This window comes from Amphiura filiformis, chromosome 8 (genome assembly GCF_039555335.1).
Source record: "Amphiura filiformis chromosome 8, Afil_fr2py, whole genome shotgun sequence".
Taxonomy (NCBI): Eukaryota; Metazoa; Echinodermata; class Ophiuroidea; order Amphilepidida; family Amphiuridae; genus Amphiura; species Amphiura filiformis.
The window spans coordinates 30,735,659-30,762,020 of NC_092635.1; the positions used below are offsets into that span (position 1 = coordinate 30,735,659).

Here is a 26,362-nt window from a genome sequence, read left to right on the forward strand (position 1 = left end):
TGAATAAAGAGCGCCGGGCCGACCGCCGTCATATCTTAAACACGCTGTAACTTCAAACACCAACATATTTTAAACTGCGCTTTATACTAACCCTAATCTTAATGTAATTCCAAATCCTATTTTAACCATAGCATATATGCTTGCTAAATAATTTGATATACATTTGCTATTCACACGTGTTTAATAATTAATAATATACCTTCTCATGTTTATTTACCTGTGTTTCATTTATTCCATTCATACACAACATGTTATCTATGGTATACAAATTACTCGCGCGACTTACGCCACCCCTTCGCTCTGAGTATTGGATGAAGAGAACGCTCATTCACTTCAATATTGTATTTAGGGCACACACCACTAAATAATCGTCCCATTGAAATACACGGGAAAATACAAGAAAGTAAGTTTGTTTTTCTACCCCATGTAACAACATTTTTAATATTTTGATCAAACCAATGTCTTAAATAAAGATTAAACTTTTATTTTAATTTAATTTTTTGGGACAAGTTAAGACAAACTTGAGAGATACGAACTCCTGAACAGCGCCATCCCGAATTTCAGCCGACACGCTCGCCTCCTTACCAGTTCCGGGCATGATATTGTTCCGAGGGCCTATTACCCATGCACATTCGATTCAGAAAATTTTCTGAACAGATATGTAATGTTGAGCTCCTATTCTATCTTTTTATCAAAACAACCAAGAGTCACTCAAATTTGGTTCCCTCGGGACGCCGATATATTTCGCATAGGTGCTATTTTTTACCGGAACTTTGAAGGTTACACCAAATGCGGAAGGATTTAGTGTAGTGCACCCTTATAAGAAAAAATATTTTTGATATTCTTTATTTTTGGAATCATTGGTCAACATCCTAAAAAGTGTAATTGCTTTTTATCGCTAGTCACTCCAAAGTTATAAAACAGGGCTCCAAACAAGCTCGGACTGAGTGAAAATATGATACTTTTCGCAATTTTCAGCATTCAAGGGCCAGAGCAACATTTTGACCATGTTAAACTGTATTTATAATCCCATTAACATCAGGAAAGTGACTTTGTTTACAAAAATATATGTACAATCACACATTTAACATGACCGAAAAGCGACATGTGATCATTTCACCCCCCCCCCCCCTCTTAGACCATGCATAATATAAGGACGTGTCAATAGGCATATGCCTTAAGTTGGGGGGTGTTATGGGTAGATAGAACGGTAATTTGACACTCTAAAATGTTAAATTTCCAAGTTGCGTGTATTATTTTTGCAAGATCTAAAATTAAGAAACCCCATCATTAGAATTAATTGATAAATTTCTCTCTTGGGAATTGAACATTTGGTCATGAGATAAAAATGCCGTTATTTTGTCATCATTAGGCCATAATATAGTATGCTTTGACTTTAAATATCTATTGAGACCCAATTAAAGGTTCAGTGATTATTTTCAAAACGGTTATAATTGAGTTTTGATCTTATAATTACATTTTGCATCAAAATAATTCCAAAGATGTTTCATTTTTTCAGCACCGAGATAACCAAAAGTGACCACTTCTATGATATTGGAGCCAAAATAGCTATATTTCAAGCACGGTCTCAAATTGTCAATTCGACGGGAACTTGCGTTTTGAAGCTAATTTCTCGTGCGTTTAAGAATGAAATCGCGTGTTTGTAGACGGAAATAGAAAAACAGACTTTTTTTTCTTTGCAAAGACATCAGTTTCAGTCAAAATCTCAACTTTTTGGCACTTAAAATCAGGTATTAATCATGTCCATAGCATTTAAAAATGAGTCTTCGAAGGGCACACACCACTAAATAATCGTCCCATTGAAATACACGGGAAAATACAAGAAAGTAAGTTTGTTTTTCTACCCCATGTAACAACATTTTTAATATTTTGATCAAACCAATGTCTTAAATAAAGATTAAACTTTTATTTTAATTTAATTTTTGGGACAAGTTAAGACAAACTTGAGAGATACGAACTCCTGAACAGCGCCATCCCGAATTTCAGCCGACACGCTCGCCTCCTTACCAGTTCCGGGCATGATATTGTTCCGAGGGCCTATTACCCATGCACATTCGATTCAGAAAATTTTCTGAACAGATATGTAATGTTGAGCTCCTATTCTATCTTTTTTATCAAAACAACCAAGAGTCACTCAAATTTGGTTCCCTCGGGACGCCGATATATTTCGCATAGGTGCTATTTTTTACCGGAACTTTGAAGGTTACACCAAATGCGGAAGGATTTAGTGTAGTGCACCCTTATAAGAAAAAAATATTTTTGATATTCTTTATTTTTGGAATCATTGGTCAACATCCTAAAAAATTGTAATTGCTTTTTATCGCTAGTCACTCCAAAGTTATAAAACAGGGCTCCAAACAAGCTCGGACTGAGTGAAAATATGATACTTTTCGCAATTTTCAGCATTCAAGGGCCAGAGCAACATTTTGACCATGTTAAACTGTATTTATAATCCCATTAACATCAGGAAAGTGACTTTGTTTACAAAAATATATGTACAATCACACATTTAACATGACCGAAAAGCGACATGTGATCATTTCACCCCCCCCCCCCCCACTCTTAGACCATGCATAATATAAGGACGTGTCAATAGGCATATGCCTTAAGTTGGGGGGGGGGGGGGTTATGGGTAGATAGAACGGTAATTTGACACTCTAAAATGTTAAATTTCCAAGTTGCGTGTATTATTTTTGCAAGATCTAAAATTAAGAAACCCCATCATTAGAATTAATTGATAAATTTCTCTCTTGGGAATTGAACATTTGGTCATGAGATAAAAATGCCGTTATTTTGTCATCATTAGGCCATAATATAGTATGCTTTGACTTTAAATATCTATTGAGACCCAATTAAAGGTTCAGTGATTATTTTCAAAACGGTTATAATTGAGTTTTGATCTTATAATTACATTTTGCATCAAAATAATTCCAAAGATGTTTCATTTTTTCAGCACCGAGATAACCAAAAGTGACCACTTCTATGATATTGGAGCCAAAATAGCTATATTTCAAGCACGGTCTCAAATTGTCAATTCGACGGGAACTTGCGTTTTGAAGCTAATTTCTCGTGCGTTTAAGAATGAAATCGCGTGTTTGTAGACGGAAATAGAAAAACAGACTTTTTTTCTTTGCAAAGACATCAGTTTCAGTCAAAAATCTCAACTTTTTGGCACTTAAAATCAGGTATTAATCATGTCCATAGCATTTAAAAATGAGTCTTCGAAGGGCACACACCACTAAATAATCGTCCCATTGAAATACACGGGAAAATACAAGAAAGTAAGTTTGTTTTTCTACCCCATGTAACAACATTTTTAATATTTTGATCAAACCAATGTCTTAAATAAAGATTAAACTTTTATTTTAATTTAATTTTTGGGACAAGTTAAGACAAACTTGAGAGAGATACGAACTCCTGAACAGCGCCATCCCGAATTTCAGCCGACACGCTCGCCTCCTTACCAGTTCCGGGCATGATATTGTTCCGAGGGCCTATTACCCATGCACATTCGATTCAGAAAATTTTCTGAACAGATATGTAATGTTGAGCTCCTATTCTATCTTTTTTTTTTTTTTTACCAAGAGTCACTCAAATTTGGTTCCCTCGGGACGCCGATATATTTCGCATAGGTGCTATTTTTTACCGGAACTTTGAAGGTTACACCAAATGCGGAAGGATTTAGTGTAGTGCACCCTTATAAGAAAAAATATTTTTGATATTCTTTATTTTTGGAATCATTGGTCAACATCCTAAAAAAGTGTAATTGCTTTTTATCGCTAGTCACTCCAAAGTTATAAAACAGGGCTCCAAACAAGCTCGGACTGAGTGAAAATATGATACTTTTCGCAATTTTCAGCATTCAAGGGCCAGAGCAACATTTTGACCATGTTAAACTGTATTTATAATCCCATTAACATCAGGAAAGTGACTTTGTTTACAAAAATATATGTACAATCACAAATTTAACATGACCGAAAAGCGACATGTGATCATTTCACCCCCCCCCCCTCTTAGACCATGCATAATATAAGGACGTGTCAATAGGCATATGCCTTAAGTTGGGGTGGGGGGTGTTATGGGTAGATAGAACGGTAATTTGACACTCTAAAATGTTAAATTTCCAAGTTGCGTGTATTATTTTTGCAAGATCTAAAATTAAGAAACCCCATCATTAGAATTAATTGATAAATTTCTCTCTTGGGAATTGAACATTTGGTCATGAGATAAAAATGCCGTTATTTTGTCATCATTAGGCCATAATATAGTATGCTTTGACTTTAAATATCTATTGAGACCCAATTAAAGGTTCAGTGATTATTTTCAAAACGGTTATAATTGAGTTTTGATCTTATAATTACATTTTGCATCAAAATAATTCCAAAGATGTTTCATTTTTTTTGCTTTTTGATAACCAAAAGTGACCACTTCTATGATATTGGAGCCAAAATAGCTATATTTCAAGCACGGTCTCAAATTGTCAATTCGACGGGAACTTGCGTTTTGAAGCTAATTTCTCGTGCGTTTAAGAATGAAATCGCGTGTTTGTAGACGGAAATAGAAAAACAGACTTTTTTTCTTTGCAAAGACATCAGTTTCAGTCAAAATCTCAACTTTTTGGCACTTAAAATCAGGTATTAATCATGTCCATAGCATTTAAAAATGAGTCTTCGAAGGGCACACACCACTAAATAATCGTCCCATTGAAATACACGGGAAAATACAAGAAAGTAAGTTTGTTTTTCTACCCCATGTAACAACATTTTTAATATTTTGATCAAACCAATGTCTTAAATAAAGATTAAACTTTTATTTTAATTTAATTTTTGGGACAAGTTAAGACAAACTTGAGAGATACGAACTCCTGAACAGCGCCATCCCGAATTTCAGCCGACACGCTCGCCTCCTTACCAGTTCCGGGCATGATATTGTTCCGAGGGCCTATTACCCATGCACATTCGATTCAGAAAATTTTCTGAACAGATATGTAATGTTGAGCTCCTATTCTATCTTTTTTATCAAAACAACCAAGAGTCACTCAAATTTGGTTCCCTCGGGACGCCGATATATTTCGCATAGGTGCTATTTTTTACCGGAACTTTGAAGGTTACACCAAATGCGGAAGGATTTAGTGTAGTGCACCCTTATAAGAAAAAATATTTTTGATATTCTTTATTTTTGGAATCATTGGTCAACATCCTAAAAAAGTGTAATTGCTTTTTATCGCTAGTCACTCCAAAGTTATAAAACAGGGCTCCAAACAAGCTCGGACTGAGTGAAAATATGATACTTTTCGCAATTTTCAGCATTCAAGGGCCAGAGCAACATTTTGACCATGTTAAACTGTATTTATAATCCCATTAACATCAGGAAAGTGACTTTGTTTACAAAAATATATGTACAATCACACATTTAACATGACCGAAAAGCGACATGTGATCATTTCACCCCCCACTCTTAGACCATGCATAATATAAGGACGTGTCAATAGGCATATGCCTTAAGTTGGGGGGGGGGGGGGTTATGGGTAGATAGAACGGTAATTTGACACTCTAAAATGTTAAATTTCCAAGTTGCGTGTATTATTTTGCAAGATCTAAAATTAAGAAACCCCATCATTAGAATTAATTGATAAATTTCTCTCTTGGGAATTGAACATTTGGTCATGAGATAAAAATGCCGTTATTTTGTCATCATTAGGCCATAATATAGTATGCTTTGACTTTAAATATCTATTGAGACCCAATTAAAGGTTCAGTGATTATTTTCAAAACGGTTATAATTGAGTTTTGATCTTATAATTACATTTTGCATCAAAATAATTCCAAAGATGTTTCATTTTTTCAGCACCGAGATAACCAAAAGTGACCACTTCTATGATATTGGAGCCAAAATAGCTATATTTCAAGCACGGTCTCAAATTGTCAATTCGACGGGAACTTGCGTTTTGAAGCTAATTTCTCGTGCGTTTAAGAATGAAATCGCGTGTTTGTAGACGGAAATAGAAAAACAGACTTTTTTTCTTTGCAAAGACATCAGTTTCAGTCAAAAATCTCAACTTTTTGGCACTTAAAATCAGGTATTAATCATGTCCATAGCATTTAAAAATGAGTCTTCGAAGGGCACACACCACTAAATAATCGTCCCATTGAAATACACGGAAAATACAAGAAAGTAAGTTTGTTTTTCTACCCCATGTAACAACATTTTTAATATTTTGATCAAACCAATGTCTTAAATAAAGATTAAACTTTTATTTTAATTTAATTTTTTGGGACAAGTTAAGACAAACTTGAGAGATACGAACTCCTGAACAGCGCCATCCCGAATTTCAGCCGACACGCTCGCCTCCTTACCAGTTCCGGGCATGATATTGTTCCGAGGGCCTATTACCCATGCACATTCGATTCAGAAAATTTTCTGAACAGATATGTAATGTTGAGCTCCTATTCTATCTTTTTTTTTTTTTTTTCCAAGAGTCACTCAAATTTGTTTCCCTCGGGACGCCGATATATTTCGCATAGGTGCTATTTTTACCGGAACTTTGAAGGTTACACCAAATGCGGAAGGATTTAGTGTAGTGCACCCTTATAAGAAAAAATATTTTTGATATTCTTTATTTTTGGAATCATTGGTCAACATCCTAAAAAGTGTAATTGCTTTTTATCGCTAGTCACTCCAAAGTTATAAAACAGGGCTCCAAACAAGCTCGGACTGAGTGAAAATATGATACTTTTCGCAATTTTCAGCATTCAAGGGCCAGAGCAACATTTTGACCATGTTAAACTGTATTTATAATCCCATTAACATCAGGAAAGTGACTTTGTTTACAAAAATATATGTACAATCACACATTTAACATGACCGAAAAGCGACATGTGATCATTTCACCCCCCCCCCCCACTCTTAGACCATGCATAATATAAGGACGTGTCAATAGGCATATGCCTTAAGTTGGGGGGTGTTATGGGTAGATAGAACGGTAATTTGACACTCTAAAATGTTAAATTTCCAAGTTGCGTGTATTATTTTGCAAGATCTAAAATTAAGAAACCCCATCATTAGAATTAATTGATAAATTTCTCTCTTGGGAATTGAACATTTGGTCATGAGATAAAAATGCCGTTATTTTGTCATCATTAGGCCATAATATAGTATGCTTTGACTTTAAATATCTATTGAGACCCAATTAAAGGTTCAGTGATTATTTTCAAAACGGTTATAATTGAGTTTTGATCTTATAATTACATTTTGCATCAAAATAATTCCAAAGATGTTTCATTTTTTCAGCACCGAGATAACCAAAAGTGACCACTTCTATGATATTGGAGCCAAAATAGCTATATTTCAAGCACGGTCTCAAATTGTCAATTCGACGGGAACTTGCGTTTTGAAGCTAATTTCTCGTGCGTTTAAGAATGAAATCGCGTGTTTGTAGACGGAAATAGAAAAACAGACTTTTTTCTTTGCAAAGACATCAGTTTCAGTCAAAAATCTCAACTTTTTGGCACTTAAAATCAGGTATTAATCATGTCCATAGCATTTAAAAATGAGTCTTCGAAGGGCACACACCACTAAATAATCGTCCCATTGAAATACACGGGAAAATACAAGAAAGTAAGTTTGTTTTTCTACCCCATGTAACAACATTTTTAATATTTTGATCAAACCAATGTCTTAAATAAAGATTAAACTTTTATTTTAATTTAATTTTTTGGGACAAGTTAAGACAAACTTGAGAGATACGAACTCCTGAACAGCGCCATCCCGAATTTCAGCCGACACGCTCGCCTCCTTACCAGTTCCGGGCATGATATTGTTCCGAGGGCCTATTACCCATGCACATTCGATTCAGAAAATTTTCTGAACAGATATGTAATGTTGAGCTCCTATTCTATCTTTTTTATCAAAACAACCAAGAGTCACTCAAATTTGGTTCCCTCGGGACGCCGATATATTTCGCATAGGTGCTATTTTTTACCGGAACTTTGAAGGTTACACCAAATGCGGAAGGATTTAGTGTAGTGCACCCTTTATAGTTCAGGTTCACAGGCTAAGCACAGACCGTGGTACACACCCGCAACTATTGGCACACTTAATGCACGGGGATTTCCCCAATAGGGTTTTTTTATGGTAATAATATAGAATGGGGGACTCCCGTGTTTACTATATGCATGCAGTGATGACATGAGGAAGAGGCCGGCCAGAGATGATGACATGGTTGATGATGCGAGAAAAGGAATTCCCTTTTACCGGTGCCAAAGGCATAATTGTTGAATTGCAATTGTGTTATCATGGTTATTGGAAATTACACTAGATTTAACAATATGGCCCCAAGGCATGAACTACATGCAAATGTTAACATTCTAGGCCTAAATGCTGTTTTTCTAAAGTACTCATCATAATTAATATTATTATATTTTGCAATAATCCGAATCCTTTTATTGTAGAAATCGATTTAATTTAACCTTGAACTTTCTGGTAGAAATGGATATATGGTATAGACCTTTTACTTCTACAGTTAAAGGCTGTAGGGTACGCATGGGTGTTTACAAATTCTGATTGTATGTTTTGGTTTTGCTTCGGTTCCAGGATTTAAAATTATGCGATATTTTTTTTTGGGGGGGGGGGTCTTCAATAATACGGTGAGCATCATTTATTCTATTCGTATTTCATGCACTTGTCCCCCTTTACACGTAGCTCTTTTCGCGGGCTGTTTTCCTACACATTAATTGCGAAATTCTTATTGAGAACAGTCCCGTTCTATAATTCCGGGCTATAATTTTGGTAGACTTATAATACCTATACCTTCTTCATATGTAGATTATACTTATAATTATTTATAACTTGAAACAATTTGGAAGTTATAGGCCTACAATAAAACTATAAAAACAAGTTAATCGCATGCTATAAAAGTCATATAGCTTAATTTTCTGACCTTTTTATTGTGACTTAATAAGTATGAATATATATTTATCACAAATTCCATATGTGCTTAAATTTACTACTAATATAAATTGTAACCTCACGTTATGAATGTCATGCAAGTAAGAAGTAGCTGTACACATATCTTTTTGCACGGCTTCAAATAATTGGCTTACGCCTTACAGCTGACGCTTTTTGTTTTATTTTTCAATTATGATTAAGGCTTTTTAAATCACCAAGGAAACTCAATTGGAGAAAATAAACACAATAATGACTTCTCATTTGTATTTTTGTCAAAAACTGTCTTGAATTAAAAAAAAATGTGCATCATGCAAAACCACAGCTGTGGCATACGGCGAGCATGGTCCAGGTCTACCAGCTGCCGTATTGATGCTAGTTCGTCAAGACAGTGAATTTTCACTTATATTATGGCAGAAATATTCAATTTATTCTACAAGTTGGTTTGCTCTCTTAACAATTAACGTATAGGCCTATAGCAAATATTAGATTTTATTCATGAATTTGATAATGCAATTGACTTAATTTCTACCAATCCTTTAGTCAATTTTCTATAAATAGTATATAATACAACAATCAGACGACTTTTCTCACGGTAAAAAATTTAATTGTTTATTATTATTAACATAATATATAGGTATATTATTATTATTATTATTATCAGAGATGCAGAAAGCGATTACTTCCTCAGGAGTTAGGACCAACGTTTTTAATTTTCTCACTATTCCTTTCTTTTCAGTTTCTTCTCCTTCAAAATATGAACATTGTGTCATTTTTCAGTTTCAGTATTCATTAGGCATAATTCTAAAATCCATAATTATTTAATATCGAAATAATTATCTGAGCCACAAAACATTTATGTAAACTAAAACGAATTCTACTGTCATTGACTGTTGCACTTTTCATTGTTTCATCTTTATTCTGAGGTAATATTTTATGTTTAAGAACAACACGTGGGTAATTGTTTTCATGCAGCATTTTCAGACCGAAACATTTATTCATGATTATTATAATTATAACTGGAATGCAATTAAACGCAGCTGCATATTTATTCTCAACGAAAGAAAAAAAAGTATATAGGCCTAAATAAAAAAAGAAGAGTTTGGAATATCAGAATAAACCATATTTATATTAATTCTTAAACTCACTCTGAATTTAAAAACGTAGAGTTAGCCCTATAATCATGAGGCCAGTTATTACATTTTTATTCATTAATCCTTCTATATACTATTTGTAAATCTTAATTAACTTAATGGACACATGCGATGCACTTCTTGTAATTACTGTTGTACTTTATTAAACAGACAATTCGTGACAAATATTGGGAACTACTCTGGAAGCAACAAGTATGCTTGACTGTTCAATTAGTATGATCAAGTCAATTTCATTAAGCCAATGATTGCAAGCAATAAACTATAATTTAATCCATCTATTTTTACATGGAAGATCATGGAAATAGTCACCATCAATATTGATAAAATGTATATATATTCAATATAATTTTTTACATTTACTATACTTGTTGATCCGGCACTACTACGAGATGTCACTGGCTTATCCTCCAGTTGACAGAATTTAATTATTATCATCTATTTATAAATGCATGGCTATCTTAACTACTATGTCTACTGGAGGATAAGCCAGTGACATCTCGTAGTAGAGCCGGCTCAGCCGGATCAACAAGTTAGTATAGTAAATGTAACAAAATTATATTGAATATATATACATTTTATCAATATTGATGGTGACTATTTCCATGATCTTCCCAATGTTTTTACAGCCAAAGATACTCGGGAGCACTTAACTTGGTTTCACCATCGAATTATTCACGGAATTAACTTAGCAAATAAGGAAATAAAGAAAGGCTAAAGGAATGTACTTGTATCATGGTATTGTTGAAAATAAGCTGAATAAAGTTAATATGACTAATCCCCCACATATAAGTTGATTTAATATGCTTACAATATGATTTACATATCCTCTAACTATGATACAATAAAGTCCATACCAATAACAATAGGTGTAATGAAAGCCTTCTTTGTTAACACATTGCTGGATGACTTGCACTCAATTGACCACATTCACATGATTATAATGCTAAATACCAGGAGATTTGATAGACCTATAATACTGTCATTATCTTGTTCACTGCTCTTTCGATATGCTTGTATAAAACCTTTCTGTTTGAAGTTGAAGTGCATCTTATAGTATTTTTCACAGCATGATAGCAAAGTATATGACCAAAGAGGATTAAAAACAACTTAAGAAGTATGTATACCTATATTGGATAATTGTGTTCAAGTGCGTGCATTTTAAAGATATTGATATTATTTGTTGCATGTTGAAAAATAATAATTTTGGTGCAATTCTTATGTTTGTTATTCGTATATTTTAATAGAAAAAAATGCGGGTGAAATAAGTAGACCACGTTTTGAAACCTTCCATGGCCGGAGATATTACCTACGGATCGTAGGTGTTCAAAACTGACTCCACATGCATTTTAATTTGTTAGTAAGCCTTTATATTTGTGGTTTAATTGGTATCATTACTAAAATGAAGAGCGAACTGTCGAATTCCATGGCCAAAATATTTATTGAACAAATGATTGATATCGCGCGCAGTTTTTAACAAGTCTGAGAATTAGCGGAAAATTCATTTTATTTTAATATAAGGGTTCAGTACAAATAGTGCCACCAGGCAAATATGAACAATAGGTCTATGGCAGATACATAAATCATAAAAATGGAGAATATGCATAGACTAGAAAATATTATTAATACTATATAGTCGGTATACTGCGAACCCGGTGATTATAGTCATGGAGAGCCGGTGACTCCTCGCTAAGCTACAGGTGGTGCCTCGCTCAATAGATGGCAACAATATATAGTTTTTAATTTTCAATAACTCTTTGTTTTTACAATGAATTCTTAGTCTATACGTGGTGAATTATTTATTTGGTGACAGACAATTGTTGGGTTCTATTCTAATAGTTATACTACTTGATAATTATGTCGAGCCAATAATATTTCGCTATATAATATATTATTATGACAAGTTAAAGACATGGGCATTTACATGTATTTAGAATCAACCAGAGATCAATGTTGAATATGCGATTGGTAAATTACGCTTAGCCCATAAAGCTGACTTTAGCTGAGGTGAGCCCGGGTTCATAATAAAAGTGAATCAAGTTTTCAAAGAAAATATAGTATATACCCCGGCCATGTGGGGCCTCGTCAATCCACCATCAATCATAAAGTTTGATTGTCTGTTGTTTGGGCTTTGAACACAAAATAACAGACTATGTTGTCGTCACGCAATGGCAATTTCTATTTACAGTATGATTTATAGCGGTTTCTTCTATACATTGCAATACGTTCAAAATGTTGGACATGAAGTTATGGTCATGCATATCTATTCATCTGAAAGAACATTAATGACCTATATCTCGATGCACCAATCATTTTGTAAGTATGTAGGCCCACCTTTGCTCTGATTTGGGGCAGTAGTCAGTAAGCAATGAACTAACAGACATATATGTGTCATGTACGACATAGTAAAACTCATATAGATCTTCAAAAGCTTCATGGGTTTTTTGATCTGTGATATAAAAATGCATTCATAATCATAATAATGAAAATCTACTAATAATAATATCGTGTGAGGTACATGTATTATTATATAGTTCCCGCTTATTTCACCATGATCACTTCTCGCAGGTGGAAAATTAAAAAACACAAAGGTGTAAGGCAAATACTATATGGTTCCTTTTTATGATTGAGTAGTAAATTGTAGGTTATCCACATATGCAAGACACAATCACACGATCAAAATACTTGTTAGTCTTTTGGCAATTTACCCCACTTTAAATTAACATTTGAATAATAAGGAAAATGGCAAAAATATGTGTGCATAGGCCTATCCCTCAGTGCACTAAATGCGCACAGTTCAGTGAATGTAATATTTAGTTGTCTCACCTTATTCATAGATTAGTCATGAAAAGTAAGTCATGGAAAGTAAGACACAATATAATAAATAATGTAAAAATATACATAGGGAGAGAAAGAAAATATAAAATTTAGAGTCCAGGACTCACTCTTACACGCTCCATGTGGTATCATCGGTTGCCTCCGATGATGTAGATCCATAACTATAGACATGATTGTTTTAGTTGCTTGAACCAGGATTAAGGTGAAGTTCACAAAATGGAAAACCAGGGTTCAGTTCCGATAGAATAATACCGGCAGAACTTCCTAAGTCACGATAGCGTGTCGCACCGATGGAGCTTGACGGGCTCTTTATGGGAAATATATCGAGTTCCGCTCCGCTGAAAAAAAATTGATACTTCAAAGTTGAGCTTCGCAGAAATGGTAGAAGTTTCCAAATAAAAGATGCAAGTAGCAGTCACAAGATGATTTTCCTCTATTCACTGTAAATTTTCCATGTTTTTTTCCGAAGTAGACACGGTTTAGTTGACAAAAAAATCTCGGAATTTGCCTCTTTGCACCGTCTCTCTCAAGTTAGTGCAGTTCTGTTACAATTGAGTTGATGCTTGCTTCGCTCTAACGCTTCGATCAAGCGAGCGTTGCAATCAAAACGTCAAAACTACAAAATAGACAACACAGTAATGGCAATAGTCGCCTGCTCGATGCGCTGGGTCGTCACGTTACGATACGACAATCGACCCTCCGGTGTTATGTATTGCAAGTGGTTGATCAGAAACTGTGATGGCCAACCTACTCGGGCGTATATACCACATCCAACATACAGTCAGCACGCCACTGGCGATTCACTAAACATCAAGTGACTTTTCAGTGACTCTTTTGATAAACGCACTTCAACATACAAAACGCCATTTACTATTATTCTATACCCATAAGGTGGTTTGTGTTGGTAGATGAATGGAAGAACCAACGCGCTTTGTGATTGGTCGATCAAGCTTCCAAAAGTGATGGGAGTCTAACTGGGGATTGTTGTAGGTCGACCAATCAATTATACCGTAATTTAAATAACAAAGAGGATGGGTCACTTCTTAGGCCGAGTAAGTGGTCGCGCCGTAACTTTATTGGTCATTAGGCGTGGCTTCTGCAAATAATGTCAGAGCACTAAAGATGTCCTTTTCGTGGGTTATTCTAAAATCACAAATTAGCAAATAAATAGGCCTTGAAATGGTTAGTTATAGACCATCGAGTTATTGTAGATGATTAGACACGGGTTGCAAAAATCGGTCAAATCATATAGCTTGAAAAGTTGGATAATAGTTGAGATTAATTCATATACAGAAAAATTAACACGAGAAAATAATTAAGAAGGAAATCATCTGAAATATAAAAACAATATGGGTTTTCTTTCCTTTTTCTGACCAAGTGAGTTTTTATTATTTTTATTTTTTTAATGCCTACGCTTTTATATGTTGACGCACATAATTTATTTGTACATTTCTTTGCACTTTTTTACCAGAGAAAATTCAAAGATTTTGAAATAATTCATAGTTGCTACTTGGCTTGTTATTGTTGTAGAGTCGAGTCAGCTCGAACGAGCCGTCAGAACAGTGTACACGCGCCACCACTGTGCCAGTTATATATGGTTACGCACTACTGGACCTGCTATCTACTGAAGATATCATGTGCAGTGGATAGGGCCAGATTGGGGTAGGGAAAATTGGGCGGATATTCTGAACAGCCCTATGAAATGTGAATGATGGTACTGGTTCCAAACATGGTAACATATTACATATCTTAAAACACGCAAAAAAAAAAAAAAAAAAAAAAAGAAAGAAAGAAATAAAGACAAAAGGGGAAATTTAGTACCTCAAGTGTTCATGTAGATACAAAGTCTAAAAGTACAAACTTTTGAATTGATGTGATATAGTACTATACACGTCTATACATATTTATAGAAATCGATACCTTTCGTCTTCTTTTTGAATTATTTTCTACAATTCCCGGATCTCAAGCTAATGTCAAATATCAATATACCACTCATACACTGCAAAAAATTACTCAATATGAGCTCAATGTTGAGTAATTGTTTACTCATTTGTTGAGTTGTGACCTATATGAGCTCAATGTTGAGTTGTGAGTTTGTGACCTATGAGCTCAATGTTGAGTAATTTTTTACTCAACTGTTGAGTTGTGACTTTTTTACTCAATGTTGAGTAATGTATTTTTTGCAGTGTATAACGGTGGAAAGGGGATGACCCCTCCTTTAATTTTTGCAAGAGGGGCCCGGAAGTGCTCCCTAAAAATCATGATGGAAGAAACAATCAAGCAATAATTGTCATGTGCACGAAAAACATCGTATTTTGGGTCCAATATTTTGGGATATAAAATTGCAAAATTTTGCGCTGGCTAAAATAGTCTGAAATTTAAAATTTTCCCCGTCAAGCGTACGTCAAGAATTTGAATATTTACAGCATGACTTAAGTTTTTTGGGACCCCTTTAAAATACACCTATACTATTATATGCCCCTAGATCATATAAAATAACAACGACATGGCCTATGCTTTGCCTTTAAACATGGACCCTATAGAACCAAATGAAATATTCACAAAAGCTGACAATATTATAGTGCAGAATGAAGTTACTACCAATTTATTGTGTTAGTATAATTTCATAAATCAACTGGTCATTGTATGCGCCACACACATCAAGTCATTAACAATAACTTCATTTATCTTCCACCAGAAGGCGGCAAAATTATGAGCAACTATCTATCGTAGCTCTGACTGACTAGCTGATGGAGTCAAATTTGGCAAAGTCGAGGTGTGTCATTTAGCTGATGCATTGTCGGGATAGTAGCAGTTTATCTTGCCAATTTACACGGCGAGTCGTCACTGCATCACCCTAACTACCCTCTCAGTATTGCATTGAACCAGATATACACGGCTATCCAATAAGTGTATACGGTTCTAACACACAAAAAGGGTGTAAGTGATGTACCGTATTTTAAACAAGTGTCTTTTCTTCTGCACTGGGCTTCCTCCACTTCATATATCCACCACATAAGAAGGATTTATCTTTCAAATGAATAGTTGTCAGATACTCCCTTTTATCTCAGGTTTTGCCTTAAATTTATTTTAAAACTAGTACAAAAGAATGTAAATGTAATTGGCCAGTGGCGTGGCCAGGTGGAGCCGGCGGGGGAATTGCGCCCACAGCAATGTTTCAGGGCTTAAAATGGGGACGGAAAAGAGTAAACTAGTCATTAAAATAACTAAAAATGGAACAAAAAATGACAAACGGGGACAAAAATTTGCCCCCCCCCTTCCGTAAAATCATGTCTACGCCACCGTCTTGTTACAAATCTGGTCATACTCTTTATACATGATGAAGGTACAAATACGTTATAGTCAACTCGCAAACCCCAATCCTAAGGTACAGGTAAATTTGCAATTACAACCTTATTCCTTATTGAACCGAGTTGGAGTCTAAAACATTGAAGCGGTATTCATATCAATCTTCTCCGACATATTCATGCATTTTAAATGTTGCCGCCTGAGGCCGGAGCAAACATGGCTGGCAAACAACTAATTGGGTGTCGGTTATAGTTCACTGTAAACTATAAATACTTCCGAGCTCTTATATAAAACACACTTCTAAGAACTATTGCTTATTCTTCACTCTGTGGTTTTATTTTATGTGAATAATATCCAGATACTTTCACACTGGTCTCGAAGCCGATATCAAAATTAAAATGTTATTATTATGTACGCAACATTTGAATGATTCACTATTACCATTTTCCAAAACATTGAATTTTGTACGAGTTTAGCTATTAGCCGAATTTCATCTAATTCTCATTATGCCGGGAACGTTTAAGATTTGCTGTGTCTTAGGCGAAGTGGTTCGGCAGATGGTATAAATATCAGATGGATGCGTGTATGTGTTTTAATAAAATCTGATTTTCATATAACAATTACTGTTAACACCGTGAGTCGTAAATATACAGACAATGAATCTTTAAAATCATGTATTATAGTTTCTGTTTTTACAAACTATTACATTACAAAAATCATTTATAATAACATATATTGTATTTTATAAAGCGTATAGAGACTGAAGCAATAGTATACCGCAGATAAAAGGCACAAACAAAAATATACAATATGCTAGCATCAAGTTTTAAAAAACACATCGAGATAAAAAAAAAGTACAACAAGAATTTTGTTTAAAAACCAGAAAACTACAAGTAAAATAACATCATGAGAACAATAAAAAACCTAAAGAAACATTATAAGATACAATATCATAATATAAGCGGAAAAACAGGAACGTAATGTATTAATCCTCAAAATGAATTCAGCCCAGCAATAAACTTGAATTACATGTGATAACCCAATAATATTACAAATCCTGTAATGTAATAAAAAGTAACTTAAATTCACATCTGTATGCAACATCAAAACTTTGCAGAGCAATTTCTAGGAGTTGCCATCTACAGGGGCAACCATATCAACCGTAATATGTCACAATAACACTTTGCTATCTTCAGTAGATAGCAAAATGCAAAACTGCATTAGACTCGAGTTATCGGCCTACCATGAACATGATGAAGAAATGGAAACCACATTAAGTGACATGCGCATCGGTCCATTCTAACAACTTACTGAAATCTAATCCAGAAGAAAATATTGTTTTGCAAAATGTCTGAAATTTCACATCGGATTCATGATATTAAACAAGTTATTTCCTTATGATTTCCCCTTTGTCTTTCAACTTCTAATTCTTCAAACCTTTAAAGTTTTTTTAAAAATCATTTACTAGCAAATAACAAAATTGATTTCTTTTTGTAAGTTTACTTGGCCGTTTTCGGTGTTTTTCTTATTTAAGTTAGATTATGTTTGCCGAAATCTCTCTCTCCTTTTTCAATGAAATCACACACATGCTTTTGAAACCTTTATTTCTTCATCCCACAAAATACTTCAAGTTAAACTAGCATTTTTGTCAAATTTTGAACATTTGCAAAATTAAACTAACCCTTTGACACAGAATTTTTCAATTTGACAAAGTGCATCATCACACGACCCAACTCATAGCCGAAAACTACCGTGGATCTTTAGCATATTTGCCGCCAAGGGAGTCTTACCATATATATTTCATTCATATTGGTCCCTCCGTTCGGTCATTTGCGACTCGATTAAATTGAATTGCCATATTCTGGCTATCATCCATCATGCGCTTTCAAAGATAGAGAACATAAAACACAGTCAAGTAAAGTAGACCTATGACAAAATAGCGTGTATGCAAAGCAGACGTGAGGATAGATATTGAGATGATTTTTCTACATTTTTTTTGCGGTGAATATTTTTCTCGCCTGGTATAGAGATAGGTCGTCATATAGTACACCGGGGAGCAAGAGTAATAAGGCATCTTCACTACATGTCATGACATCAAATATTAAAGAAAACCAGTCAACCGTAGACAATATTTTCCGTGACACACTCCACCGATCTTTCTACCAATCCAAAATTATTCTTATCAGTCCCGTATTTGGGTAGAGATGCTTAGTTCAATATTCCTCAATATGAAAATAAGGGTTAGCATTAGGGTTATCTTATTTCAATATTGGAAAATAAATTACCATTTTTGTTTTAGACCTATATGAACTTCATTATTATAACCTATATTATGCGTATGTTACTATATACACATAATTCTCTCGACATCTTCTCTGCTGTTTTAATATTTGCTCTGAATGTGTAAATGTAACCTTTACGCACTGATGCGTCCAGTTTATAAACACCCTCGTCTCCGTTCTTAAAGTATGTTGTACCCTATATCATGGTCTGCCGGTATGAAACGCGTTCAAATTCAGTACACTCTTTAACAAAATTAAAACTTTGAGAAAAGACAAATAAAAGATAGAAACGGAGGCAAATCAATTTAATGTTTCAAATTATCTCACTCGCCTCCTCTCTCCTGCTAGCTAGCTCTCTTCCCTCTCCCGCTTTCCCCTGCACTCCCTCTTCTTGACCCCTTCTTGATCGGGGTCTTTCTCTCTCTCTCTCTTCATTTCCCATCTCTCTCTGCCTCTCCCTCTCCCTCTCTCTTATCCTCTTCTGCTACAATCATCTCATTTTCTTCCTCTTTTTCACCGCGACTTGACATCTGTTGGGGATTGCTGTTCGTGACTGCACCACGACTGTGAGGCAACTTACAGACTCGGACGTATCCAAGCATAGCGTACACGCATCGTTGCTCTCCAGACCTCAAGATACTGACAAAAAATGTGATCTTTAATACAGACGCTTGAGACATACTAGAGCGAGAAAACACTAAGTGATGATTCCTAAGGTTTAGCAAAGACTTCATTTTCCCCTAAAGCTAAGTAAGAGTAAGGTAGATGACATGACTATTTCATAAAGAGGATATGGATCAGAAAAATTCAAACACTAATATATACACCTTTTGATATTATATCGCTAACTCAACAACACAGTTAAAGCAGTAGCAGCAGACAGACCTGAACGTTGTGCAATCAGCAGGAAAACACACACATAGGCCTATACACTTGTCATGCTTTTGGTTCTACCTCTACTTGACTAGTTGAGATTTTATAAGATAGACTTATTTTTTCACCACGCCTTTGGGTAACACTACATACTCGGAGAAGCAGAAAATGTTGCTCACGATACACGCTGGTAAGCGCAAAATGTTTTGCCGGGTTCTGCCGAGCTGAGCCATATCAGGCTTAGCGAAATTGACGCCTGTCGCTTGTTGAAGACATCAGATGAACTGCGAAAGTTGATTTTCTTCTCTTGCTAATGGTTTAATGCACTGATGCCTATTGTTTCCGCTCCATCCGCTTTTGTTTTAAGCAGACATGGTTATTAAGTGTTATTCCTATTAGTAGCAGTTAATCTTTTATTGACCTCTCATTATATGTCACTTCCAAGTCGCAATTTACATTATCACTGCATACATAGAAAATCAAATTAAACACAACAAAATACCATGAATATACAACACCTAACGCAACATCCCGACAGTATGAACTCCATCTATATAACTCATATGAAATGACTTTTCCAGAGATTTCATGTTTGACCAATGAACGGACCGTTCTTTTAAAACTAAAATGTAACGATGCACTTCATTGGCTATTTGAACCACCTGTCGCTTGCGAGTGTAGATCAAATCAAGTTTAATTACAACATTCCTTATCACGATGAATAGTCATCAAAGCAAAACATTGTAAAATAACAAATATATATAAACTAAAATATCACCAAGGAAGCTCAGTTTGATTATTTGTTCAAACTTGGGCTAAACATAAAATTTTAGGATAAACATCAGTTGCAATACTTATCCATTCGCCCCCATACACCATTTATTAACAAAATAATGCGATTCGAAAACTAAAACAATAAATGAGAAGGCGGTCAAAATTAAACGGAATAAACACAACAATAGCAATAGAAACAAATGCCGTTGTGACTATATGGCATTATGAAAAAAATACAATAAAAATGCTGCAATTACTAAACAATGCAAATTAATTCTGAACAAAGACAATAAGAACCCGCCTAATAGACGCTATATTTCTTGCAAAAAATTATTAATTGCAATTCAAAAATACTAGTTGTGTACGGTATATTAAAATCAGATATTTGCCGTGTACCGAAGATTAAAATTATATGCTTTCTACTAAAGATATATAGAATAAAATCAGCGTAATCTGCAGAAGATAGCATGAGACATTTGCTATCTACTGAAGATAGCAAAAATATAAACATTTCTCATCTACTGAAGATAGCAAGAATTAGGTAATTGCTACTCACTGGGAAAACGTACGAATCAGAGACGGTTATTGCAGATGATAAATATTCAAGATATTTGCTATCTACTGACGATGGCAAAAATATAAACATTTCTCATCTACTGAAGATAGCAAGAATTAGGTAATTGCTACTCACTGGGAAAACGTACGAATCAGAGACGGTTATTGCAGATGATAAATATTCAAGATATTTGCTATCTACTGATGATAGCAAAATTATATACATTTCTCATCTACTGAAGATAGCAAGAATTAGGTAATTGCTACTCACTGGGAAAACGTACGAATCAGAGACGGTTATTGCAGATGATAAATATTCAAGATATTTGCTATCTACTGAAGATAGCAAAAATATAAACATTTCTCATCTACTGAAGATAGCAAGAATTAGGTAATTGCTACTCACTGGGAAAAGTAGGAATCAGAGACAATTGTAGCAGATGATAAACATTCAAGATATTTGCTATCTACTGACGATAGCAAAAATATAAACATTTCTCATCTACTGAAGATAGCAAGAATTAGGTAATTGCTACTCACTGAGAAAACGTACGAATCAGAGACGGTTATTGCAGATGATAAATATTCAAGATATTTGCTATCTACTGAAGATAGCAAAAATATAAACATTTCTCATCTACTAAAGATAGCAAGAATTATGTAATTGCTACTCACTGGGAAAAAGTACGAATCAGAGACAATAGCAGATGATAAACATTGAAGATATTTGCTATCTACTGAAGATAACAAAAAATAAATCTACTGATAGCAAGATTTATAGGTAACTGCTACTTGATGGATAAACGTACGAATTGACTCAAACTGCTGCAAAAGATATTATTAAAGATATTTGCTATCTACTGAAGATAGCAAAAATAAACATTTCTCATCTACTAAAGATAGCAAGAATTAGGAAAATATACATGTACTTACTGGAAAAACGTACGAATCAGAGACAATTACTGCAGACGATTGCATTTAAGATAGTTGCTATCTACTGACGATAGCAGAAAATAAATATATTTCTCATCTACTGAAGATGACACATTGCTAATAAGGCACTCAATGATAACTTGTAACATTCATGTGAAAGTGTGAATTATACTCGTATATATGCTATCAGATGAAGCATGTTGCTATATACCAAACAAGCCAAAGGTAAATTAGATGTTTGTTCATTTCCCTCAACATTTTAACCTAAGCAGACGGTATATAGATAAACAATGACGCTCTCATTGGCTTATATTTTTCTATTTAAAATATTATTTGATATTTTCCTTTACTAAATATGATACATTCATGAATTGAGGTCAGAGTTGATTCCTTCCACCAAACATACACATTGGTGTGATTTCCACAAGTTGTTGGAGACGCGTAGTCTCATAATGGCGGGAAAACTTTGCAGAAATATGTCGTCGTCTGCTTTCAATTCCAAAATATCTTCTGACAAGACATTTCTAGAATTTAAATAGAAAGTATGCTCATCCTTATACTCAAAATTCTGTCAAATTACATACATCTTATTGATTTTGTCATTTGACCTTGTTGATTTTGCAGGTTTTTATGTAGTACCTTATATTTATCTTGAAGTTGTTTTAGTATATAAAATATGCTTATACGGCCACCTTGCGAAGATCCAAAGGCTTACGATTATATATTTTTTTCATAACTGAAACCTGTCAGTTTTAGTCAAAGATCAAACTCATGAATTGATGACAGAGAATACTTATATAGAAAGCGCACCAATTCGCTGGGGAAATCGTTCCACGCAAAGACAAGATACGGAAAATTATATCACTAATATGTTGTTCATTATCCCCTTGTGGCTGCAAAATTCTCGCATTGGAATATATCGGAGCCAAGGCCCGGCCACGCTTCGGAGGTTTGGTCATAAATAACCTCCGGGACCGAACCGAATTTCTTATGATATATTTCATCGCTTGTCCGTATGGGCTCTTCATCTCAGGAGTACAAGACGACAGAGAGTAAGAGAAGAACTCGCGCGCATGGATCACATCTTTACTTCCCCCTCCGAGAGCTATCATCATCCCGTTTGCATAGCAAGATAGAGAGAAAAAAGTGGTAAGGTTTATGACGTGCTGAATGATGCGTGAGCCTGTTAATGATGCCCTAATAAACCACTTTTAGAGACTAAAAAATGTCCTAGTATATAATCAAGTGGATTTGAGGTGGAACGTGTAAGCTGATACAGCATATATTCTGTATGCAAAAGCCATTGCAAGTAATCAAAAATTATGTGAGGCGTAGAGAAACACAAACAAAATTAGAGGTAGTGGGAGACACGACAAAGCGAAATATGATGAGAAGCCAGGTTATAATAAAGCCTGGAGTAGAGTGAATTTATGACTTGCGATCCGGGTTCCTCATCAAAATAAAGTGAGGAATAAACCAAGTTAGAATTGGGTCTAAGTGATTTATCACCTGTGTTAGCTTATAGCGGATGTATCTAACACGCCATACATATCAAAGTGTCATCTTTTTCATATCAAAAACCTAATCAAGATCATCTCAGTTTACAAGACATGTCAAATTATCAACTATAACATGCTGTAAATATGATTCGAATTTCTTAGATTTTTTTGTGGTCGTGGTAAATCACTATAGCTTTTATATTTCAGCTTTTGGAAAGACGTGTGACAACGTTGTAATAGGTTGATTATTATTGGAATATTATTGGTTGTATTATATTGGGAAGTGGTTGTCGTGGCGTCGGTGATAAAAGATGGAGAATGATGTTTAAAACAGATGATAGAGATGACAACATTGATTTGAGATGCAAAGGTCGTGCATATATTAAATTTACCGAGAAACTTGTACAAAGTAGTCCAGAATTACCCTAACTTTTTGGAATTATAACCAACTTAAACTATATTATCCTTAAGTTTAAGATGACAATATTAATATTTTAAAATATATCTTAACCATCAAGAATTTGAACTCCCAGCCTTTGGGTTTCTGGTCGGATGCTCTAACACCGATTTGCAGATCTATCTCATAGGGAGTCAGAGATGGACACGTTATGTATTGATCATAGCCTAATTATATTTTTCTTTTCAAATGTGAATTATTTTCATTCAAGACACGCGTGAAGAAGAAATGTACGAAATGTCCAACGTTGTAAAGTTTTTGGAAAATAATTTGAAAACACTTTCAGAAAAAAGCTTTGAGTTTTATGCTTCATCAAATTTCATCCCCCATCCCCCACAACGGAACATTAAACTGCAATGCTAAACCAGGCGCAGTAATAGTACTATTTTACAACCCACAATAAAAATAACATTTTTGTAATACAATCTAAGGCAGCATCCCATGAAATATATACATTACACATTGCAACGGGAATTACTATCATCATACTCAAAACAGAAAACAACCATTTTGATCATTCTCCCTTCTACAAAAATATCAATTTAGAAAATATAATTAACTCGGATCATGTTATTGTTTCACGAATCCCTAAGAGGGTAGGTAATGTAATATGAAGATCTTGTCCGCTATTTGAAACTACGCGAGCCCGAGGCGAATTAAAATTTCATGTGTGTACTTCGAATAAGCTCCAGATATTTGAATATACGTCGCTATCGTCGGTATTTTTTTCTTATTTTATTTTTACCCAGCTGGGTCCACCGCGCAGACTATGCGAGTCGATGATGAGACTTGATGATGCCTTCTTTCTCGCTTTGACTCGACTTACCGCAATAAACATCCATTTTTAAAATATGGAGGATACATGTATACAGAACACAAATTACCGTGAGTGCATCAAATTTCCGGGAGACAATGAAAGTTGAGGTCCAATTCACCAATCCATTTGCTTAATAACATATCTTAACAAGTTAATTATACACACAATAGAATTATAATCATATCCACACTAATATTCGTGTATGAACAGAGGCATAGATAATGTAATTTCCATCTAATACAGTATTTACCGTTTCTCTTCCGGGATCTGATGACGTTAGATTGGCATTGATGAGTTCAACTATATTTCTGAGATCAATCAACAGGTAGCTGATATGTAATAAATATTTACAAACGATGTGAAATGTTACTGATCAGTTGTTTGTGTGTTTGCTTGCTTGTTTGTTTGTTTGTTTATTTATTTGTTTGTTTGTTTATTTGTTGTTTGTTATTGTGTGTGTGGGGGGGGGGGTGTTTGTTTGTTTGAACGTCACTTCACATGGAAATACCTTTGGGTCCCGGTAGGATCAGACTCAGGAAGAAATGCCAAAAACAGGTTGTAATGAAGTATATTTTATTTTATCATATTCACGGCCATACAATGAATCAATAAATTGTATAAATTGTAGGTCTGTTTTAAGAATGAAAATGAAAAATAAGTCTCAACTCGTTTATTTTATGTGTCTTTGTTCCCATGTGCTTTGGACTATTCAACATGTTCAATATACTACATGTCAGCTGATAGTTTATGACTTATAAAATTTGCTGTGTTTTTAATAAGAGAACGATAATTTCACCATCTTCCAGCCAAATACTCATGTTTACAATAAAAATGTATACACTCCCATCACGTAGGCTATAATAACAAATAAAAACCAATTTGCGTAAGAATAATACCCTTTCTATAAATCTTGTTGACACGCTATCTACCGTAGATAGCACACTGAATTAACATTTTGCATACTCTTAACCGCGTTTATAAGCGTTGTTTCTTATATTTGATTAGTCGTAAACAAACCTGAACAAAACTATTCATCTAGAATGTAGGGCATATAATTTAAAGCATTTGATGATGTGATTGACATGCTAAACTGTTATCATTTTATCAGGCTCAAAGAGTTTGGATGAAGCTTAAGGTTGTACTACACCCCCTGATAACTTTGGTGACTAATTTGCATTTTTCTCAAAAAATAACTACACACTGGTAACAAAAGTTATGTATATTATAGGGGCAAATAATCCAATTACTTCACTGAAATGTCAGTGATTCAAGACAAGTGGTTCATATGTTAAGAAATGAGGTACATTCTAGCGGTACCTCTTTTCTTATCATAAATAACGTACCGATTGTCTTGAGTCACTTAAATTCCAGTGTAGTAACTGGATTCCTTGCCCCTATAATATACATAACTTTTGTTACCATTGTGTTGTTATTTTTTGAGAAAAATGCAAAAAATAGTCACAAATTTATAAGGGGTGTAGTACCACCTTAAGCGACCTAAAAAGGTTAGGACAAAAATACAATAAAAAAGGAAAGAAATCGCGCGTCGCATAACATATTTCGACTAAACAACCTTAGGTTTTTGGCCAATGGAAGCAGAGACAACCCTTATCTTTGGCCTTGTATAGTTCACAAATGACTGATGGCCATCAATCATTCATGTTATCATAATTTTTTTTTATCCTTTAATTTATATAAGGGGTAGGACTAGGGCTTAGTTCGGCTTCAAGTAAAGGGTTAGGTTTAGAATTAGGGCATAGTGGTATGCTTTTATTCATTTGAACTGATAGTTTCGTCTTCGGTAGATAGCAGGTATTCACGATATTGAAGCAAATCAATAAACGAAAGTATTCGATATTATACATATCAGAGTTGAAGTAAGCTTCTTGATTTTAACACTTGTTCCAATT

The 26,362-nt window shown here is 34.5% G+C and overlaps 1 protein-coding gene across 6 annotated transcripts in view; it reads right to left on the reverse strand.

The window, feature by feature from the left end:
- Nucleotides 1-26,362, reverse strand: part of LOC140158941 (paired box protein Pax-5-like) — a 158,920-nt gene that overhangs the window by 37,914 nt on the left and 94,644 nt on the right. Inside the window, exon 1 of one of the 6 annotated variants that reach the window (XM_072182230.1) lies at nucleotides 13,061-13,770. The exons of 4 other annotated variants lie outside the window; for them this stretch is intronic. In XM_072182230.1, coding sequence (XP_072038331.1) covers nucleotides 13,061-13,124 — 64 coding nt within the window. In that variant the 5' untranslated portion in view covers nucleotides 13,125-13,770. Of the gene's footprint in view, nucleotides 1-13,060; nucleotides 13,771-26,362 lie in introns of those variants that run through there. One more of the 6 variants, XM_072182231.1, reaches the window with a different exon arrangement.